Below are 6,632 nucleotides of genomic sequence, written 5' to 3'. Positions count from 1 at the left end.
TCAACAATATGGAACCAAACTACAAAATCATTAACATAACACCAATAGACTAAAATCGAGTTGGAAATAATATAGAGGAACGCCAACAATATTAAATCAACAACATAGAAACAACATATTGCACCAATAACATGAAATAGATTTCATAGTACTTTGAGAAATCAAGTCCAGTTTGATAGCCTGGATACAAATTCAACAGTACATCAACAATTGATTCTCGATTCATAAATCAACAAAACTCCCAACTAATATAGGATACAAATTCAAACATCAAAAAGATAAACTAAGCCAAAAAGAGAAACAATTTCATTACAAGTAGAATAACAGTGTTAATAACAATTTAACAGTGCTAATAGCAATTCCATGTTCTTCCAAAAGTCCATTTCAACTTTAAAACCAGCAACTTAACAAAATTCCATATTCTTCCAAACCAGCAACTTCAGAAGCCGCAACTTCAGATAAATCGTCCAATGTAACAGAGGTAAAAAGGGATCCATGTTCTTCCAAAAGTCTGTAGAGAAGGCATGATCAACTCCAATAAAAATGATAAATAAAACAAAAGAAGATGTTAAAAGGAACGATTTAGACAAAGGAAACTTGGATCGCAACATACTTACACTACTTCAATATATATACTATAAAATTGCACTGGAATAAACCACCAATTGCATGGAAATGGAAAACAACGCCTTATAAAATTATACTTGCAATCTCTGCCCGATGGCGTGGAAATGGAAAACAAAGGCAAAGCCAATAAAATTGTTTCCTTAATTGTAAATCAGAAAGACAATGATATCAAGCATTTTCATTAACTAACCTGAATTTTCATTCCATCGTCAGCCAAAAACCAGTACTCATAGCTGCAAGATAGATTATAAACAAACTTTAAACTAGCTAAAACCACATGAATATACTTGTACAAAATAGTAACATCACATACCTTCTTTCGGGCTTTTGCAAATGATTTCTTCACAATTTGTTCAACTTTAGATTGTTTCCTCTTTGTGAGTGGACGACCTTTGGTTTTTACTTTCAATGGAGAGTGTCTCACTTTTGCCCTGGATGTAGATGCTTCTTCAAGTTGTTCAGCCCTTGATTGCCCATTTTCCATAGCAATAATAAGTTTTTCCTTAGTGTCTTTCATGATTTCCACCAAAACAGAACAAATGTTGTCACTTTCAGCTCCAAGTTGTTGAACATCTTGCATCAATGGGATGAGAGTATTATACCGAAGTCTTTTCCCACCACAATCATAATCATCATATATGTTACTGATGCTTTGATACACACGCTTAATATCTTTGCATCATCGGTTGATAATATAACTCATTAGAACCTCAATAACCTTCATTCTCATCAACACTTTTATCATATGCCTACATAAAATTCTCCGAAACTCAAACAGACGACGCACACACTTCAATTAGCAATCTAACTCGATATAATGTACCCTAAAGAAAACTTCCCTTCCAGGTTGTCCATTATGTCCCAACATATTTTCTACTACTTCAAATATTAAAGTTGCCCCTTCCTCCCTCAACAAAGAGGCATCGCAAAACATCAACCCTCTTATTTCATCTTGGAACAACTTAAACATATTGTTAATGTAGACATTTTGGAATTGTCTTTCAATAGAATGACCAAGAATAATTGGCATGATAGAATTAAAAGAAACAAAATCCAATTTTTTTTCATTCTCAATATTCTTCTTCAATGCACTATCATACTGCTCAACAAATTGCTTCAAAAATGTTTTAGAATGAACATAGTCATCAAAAAATGGATTCATATTTTCACTTCTTTGAGTTGTAAACATACCAGCCCAAAAGTGTTCTTTAACATACACAGGTATCCATCTATTTCGTTCCTCATACAAAGATTTCAACCAATCATTGTTCTCCAACTTGAACTATCAATCATTTTTAACCAGTTCTCATCACACTCATCAACTGTAAGCCAGTTATAAACAATGGTTTTCAATTGTTTCTTTATCATTTTGTACTAAACATGACCACCTAACTTCACTGGCAATTTTTTTCATAATATGCCAAAGACATAGACGATGATGAAAATTCGGAAATACCTCTTCAATTGCGATTATCATGACACGACATTGATCTGTGATTATAGCCTTTGGAGCACATCTATGCATACATGTCAACCACGAGTTGAACAACCATGTGAATGTTGTTGAGTCTTCACTTGATATTAATCCACATCCCAACAAGATAGATTGCCCATGACGATTCACCCCAACAAATAGAGCAAAAGGCATGTCATAACTATTAGTCAAATAGGTTGTATCAAAAGTCACGACATCACAAAAATAATCATATGAATCCCTATATCTTACATAGGCCCAAAAAATATTTTTTATTTGAGATTCACCATCTAAATCCAGCACATAAAAAAAGTTTGGGTTCCTACTTTGCATGCGGCAAAAATAATTACTCAAAGTTTCAGCATCTCCTTCCCCTAACCTCAACCTTCTAGCTTCTGAAATATAATTTCTACATTTTCTCTCATCAAATGATAAATTTGCATAACCTCTAGCCTCAACTACACAAGAGTGAAAACTTTTGCTTAAAGTTATTCCAACTTGATCATTTAATTCTAATTTTCCCTTTGTAGTTGAATTCAATACTTTATTACATCTTAAATGTCGTGACTTTCCAGAGCTCAAGATATGATTATGCTCAATGTCTACACTAGTTATCACAAAGTTCCCATCATTTCGAACAACTACATTAATTTTAGCTTTGCAATTTGTCTTACTAGAAGGTCGAGGGTGTAAAATATTTTTAGCTTGAGATCCTTTCTTGCGATTTTTTGCACATCCAATAGAAAAATATTTTTATTTTCCATCATCTCCATTCCTACCACCTAATTTCAAAATCCCAAAACCAACATTGGTAGCATAGGAATTATAAAAAGTATGAACTTCGTCTTCAGAGGAAAATATCATTCTAACCTCATGTAGCTTGACTTCTTTGACGGTAGATGGAGATGGGTCTTGATCCACATGGTCAGTGTTATCCTTCATCTCATTCGAATCAATTTTTCCTTCTTCCATGATACTTTCTTCATCTATATTTATTAAGAGAAAAGTTAATAACATAAACTAGAAAAGAAATAGAGAATGGATCCTAAAAAGTGAACAATATGTCTGCACGAAATTGAACTAGAAGCATAAATTGAACTAAAGAAGAAGAAAAAGAAGGTATGGATGAGTTAGGATTGGGTTACCACGAATTGAAGAAAGAAAAGATGTAAAAGAAGTTGATTATCTCAAAGAGTACTCAAAGTCACTGCTCCTTACTACTATAACTTGATGTGGTTCTTCGAATCCTTGAAAACACTCATAGAGCTGAGCCTCGCTGAGGGAGAACAGTGAGAGAGAACGCTCCTCTCTTCGAGAACGCTGGGTGGAGGAAGACGAGGCTCGCTGGGAGGAAGAGAACGGAAGGAGAAGACGCTGCGACGCTTTTGAAGAAGGAGAAGACGTTACGACGCTTTTGAAGAAGTTAGGACACTCGACTAATTTCGCTAGGAGGAGGATTAGGGCAAGGGAGTGAGAAGAGAAAACGACAAAGGAGGGAGATCCGTAAACTACAGTGGAGATATGAGAACTGTAGCAGAGGGAGAAGAGAGAACAACAAGGGAAGGAGAAGTTGCTGCTTTGCGAGGGGAAAGAAAAAGTTACCGTTTCGCAAGGGAAAAGAGGCTCAGAGAGATAGGGCATGTAAAAAAATCAAACATTTTGACGCGAGAGGACTTCATTCGCGAAGCCGAGAGAGAGGACTGAGGTGGAGTTGGCCACGTAAACTGCCAACAGGGTCGCAGAAAATTTTCGCAGTAATATGTCACGGTAAATATCATTTTCCTTTTTTAAATCTAACTAGATGAATTGAACAACTATCGTGGCTTGACTTTGACTTTGCTTTAAATCTCAGCCGTCGATTTGACACACCGAACCGTTTGACTTCTTCCCAAGCTGCTGCGCATTGCCAAATATTAAATAATATTAATAATAACTAGGTGCTTATTGAAATATTTATATTTATATATTGATGACGTTTGATCAAGAACAAAACTTTATTAAATTTTAAAATAAATAGTTTTGAACAATTTTATAAATTCAAAATGAATAACTTTAGCAAAGCCTTTTTGTTAAAAAGATCCAGATGTATCTTTTTTGTATGGAGATCCAAAAATATTATCGACCTAGTTTATTGTATAATTTAATATAAATAAATTTGAGAAAAATCATGATATCTTAGGTGGCAAAAATAAAATTGAGCACCAAGCTAGCTATACATCTATCATAATCTTATGTGCAAAAACTAGAATTCTTTTTTTAATAAAAATTCCTGGCTATGCATTATTAAACCTATCTTTATCAACACAAATCCACAAACCAAATTAAGGCAGTTATATTAATGTTACACATCATTCCATTAGATAAAATCACAATCTAAAACATAGCACAACATCTAGACTATTTATTGCTGAAACAAAAAGCATTTCCTACCATGAATGAAGCTTCTTCTGCTAATGCAAAGTCTAGGAGAAGAATCACCCCATTGTATTTATTATACACAACGTTACGAAAGATTGCAAGAGATAGTTTCCACACCTAATAATCCACCCATAACCACAACCAATAGTCTCACTCCAAGTTTTGTTTAGTTTGCCACTTATAGATATCCTTAGTTTCCTCTTGCCGGAATTGGGAAGTCATAATGGTTTAAAATCTCAATTTGCTAAGGAGTTTGGTTCCTAACCAGAGCGATACAGTTTTAGTACCATGCCATTCCATTTTATGTCGGTGGCTACAAGGAGGGAAAAGAAGAAAAAGAGGAACCTTAATAGAAAAGTTCAGATTGCTGAAGAAGCTAATAGGTCGGAAGTGTGCCATAGCAATCACTTAAGTGGGTAAATGGTCATGTAAGAAGCTCCCAGCTCATAAAGAAGGTGAAAGGTTATGACAGCTCACAACCAAGGCAAAAGGCTCAGACAGAGCACACAACCAAGACGGAAGATTAGTGAGGAAGATAAAACTACAAAGGACTTATTCACTCACGCATTGGGGTTTCAAAGCTTTTTATGTGGCATCAGCCAGTGTAGATTGGCACAATTGAGAATAAAGGTAAAATAGGATTTAAGACCTTGCTATGAAAAGACAAGAATTTTACTAGTCATAGCTAAACTATAATCAAAACACCACTTCAAAGTCAAAATTGCACATCTAATACATCCGAACATCTATCTATCAAACTTGGTTCCCCATCAACTAACTTGACAAGAAAAATAGACTATACTGCATTACTAAGCAACACGATAATAATAGGTTGTTAAATGAACTACCAAACAAGATAACACACTTTTTCTAACTAGAGCAATTGAACTAAAGAACTGAACAAGACAGCATATTATTCTACTTTAAACTTCATTCAACAATGCTGCACAATTTAACCCTTTGATTAAAGATTTCTAATCATGCATTTACAGTCAAACTAAATCCCATAGTAAGAAGGAATTCATGTAAAATATCGAGTGGATATTAGAATGCAGAAGGCTCCCAAACTACTGAACTTTTTAAATTAATAAATTAACTATATGATTCAACAACATTCCCGTACGTAAGAAAATTCAACTAATTAAGCACGCAAATATCCATATTAATCACTGAGGACCAAAATTCAGCTAATGAACTCGGAACGAGATACAGTACTAGAGCAATGCCAAGAATAATTGAGCAGAAAAGGAAACATAAATGTTTCTTAAAGGTGAACCAGGAAATAGAGCGTCCTCAAAAGCCTAGCTTTGTGCGGCGCCAGTGCCTGCGCTTGGCGTTATACCTAGCAAGGAAGCATTAAAATACAAAAGCCTGAGCAACTCGAAACTCAAGGAAATGAAGAGGCGCAATCAAAATAAGGAGAAGAGATGGAAAAGAAGGAACCTGATGGTGTTGCCGGTCCTCAAGCGGATCCAGTGGGGGATGGGGCGATTCTGGCGCATCTTCTTCGCTAGCTTCTGCTTGATCTTGAACGTCTTGTGGGACGGCTGCAAATACCAGAAGTGTAACAAGGATTAGAGCCAAGACGAAACGTAAAACGATTCTCTGGAGCAGAAAACCTAACGAGTGGGAAGAAAGATACCATCTTTCCTCTGCGGCTCCTTCTGATGGATGAGAAGGTGCAAACCCTAGAAGCGAATATATAGTAGACCGAAAAATAATGGGCCCTAATTTTAGAAAGAAAAAAACGGGCTCTAAATGGGGAGTGATTTTGTGAGAAAGTGGGCTCTAAATGGGCCGTATAAATTCCGAAGCAACGATTGACTTACAATTGTCAGTTCTCACTAATAATTAATAGGGATGAGCAGTTAACCCATCAAATCGATGAATCCATTTATATCGATCTAAACTGAATAAAAAAAAAATCTATCAGATATAAGATTAAATGTAGAGTCTTGATATTGTATTATCTGATCTACTAGAACCGGATAGTTTTTTATCCCAATAACTGAATTAACCCAATTCATGATCACTCCTATTTGTAGCAATTATTGTCGATAAGTTATTACATGTTGTAACAACTACCGTCGATAAGCTGTTACATGTTGTAACA

At 35.2% G+C, this 6,632-nt stretch overlaps 1 protein-coding gene and 1 long non-coding RNA gene across 2 annotated transcripts; both read right to left on the bottom strand.

The window, feature by feature from the left end:
• Nucleotides 1-284: 284 nt before the first annotated feature.
• On the bottom strand, nt 285-3,989 carry LOC122011559. The gene is made up of 3 exons (XR_006119970.1): nt 941-3,989; nt 818-860; nt 285-511 (listed from the first exon to the last, which is right to left on the bottom strand). It is a non-coding gene; the product is annotated as an uncharacterized LOC122011559 (long non-coding RNA).
• Nucleotides 3,990-5,587: 1,598 nt separating this feature from the next.
• Nucleotides 5,588-6,220, bottom strand: LOC122011490 (60S ribosomal protein L39-like). The gene is made up of 3 exons (XM_042567882.1): nt 6,162-6,220; nt 5,963-6,066; nt 5,588-5,861 (listed from the first exon to the last, which is right to left on the bottom strand). The coding sequence occupies exons 1-3, from the start codon at nt 6,162-6,164 to the stop codon at nt 5,813-5,815; spliced, it is 156 nt and encodes a 51-aa protein (XP_042423816.1). The 5' UTR covers nt 6,165-6,220; the 3' UTR covers nt 5,588-5,812.
• Between the last annotated feature and the right edge of the window lie 412 nt (nt 6,221-6,632).

Source organism: Zingiber officinale, chromosome 8A, assembly GCF_018446385.1.
Source record: "Zingiber officinale cultivar Zhangliang chromosome 8A, Zo_v1.1, whole genome shotgun sequence".
NCBI lineage: Eukaryota > Viridiplantae > Streptophyta > Magnoliopsida > Zingiberales > Zingiberaceae > Zingiber > Zingiber officinale.
This window is presented reverse-complemented; position numbering and strand designations above follow the sequence as displayed.

What these genes read in the sequence shown, in the direction of transcription:
- LOC122011490 (XM_042567882.1), bottom strand. An exon ending in AGGACCGGCAACACCATCAG is followed by an intron (nt 5,862 to 5,962) that starts GTTCCTTCTTTT and finishes CTTCCTTGCTAG; the next exon opens with GTATAACGCCAAGCGCAGGC.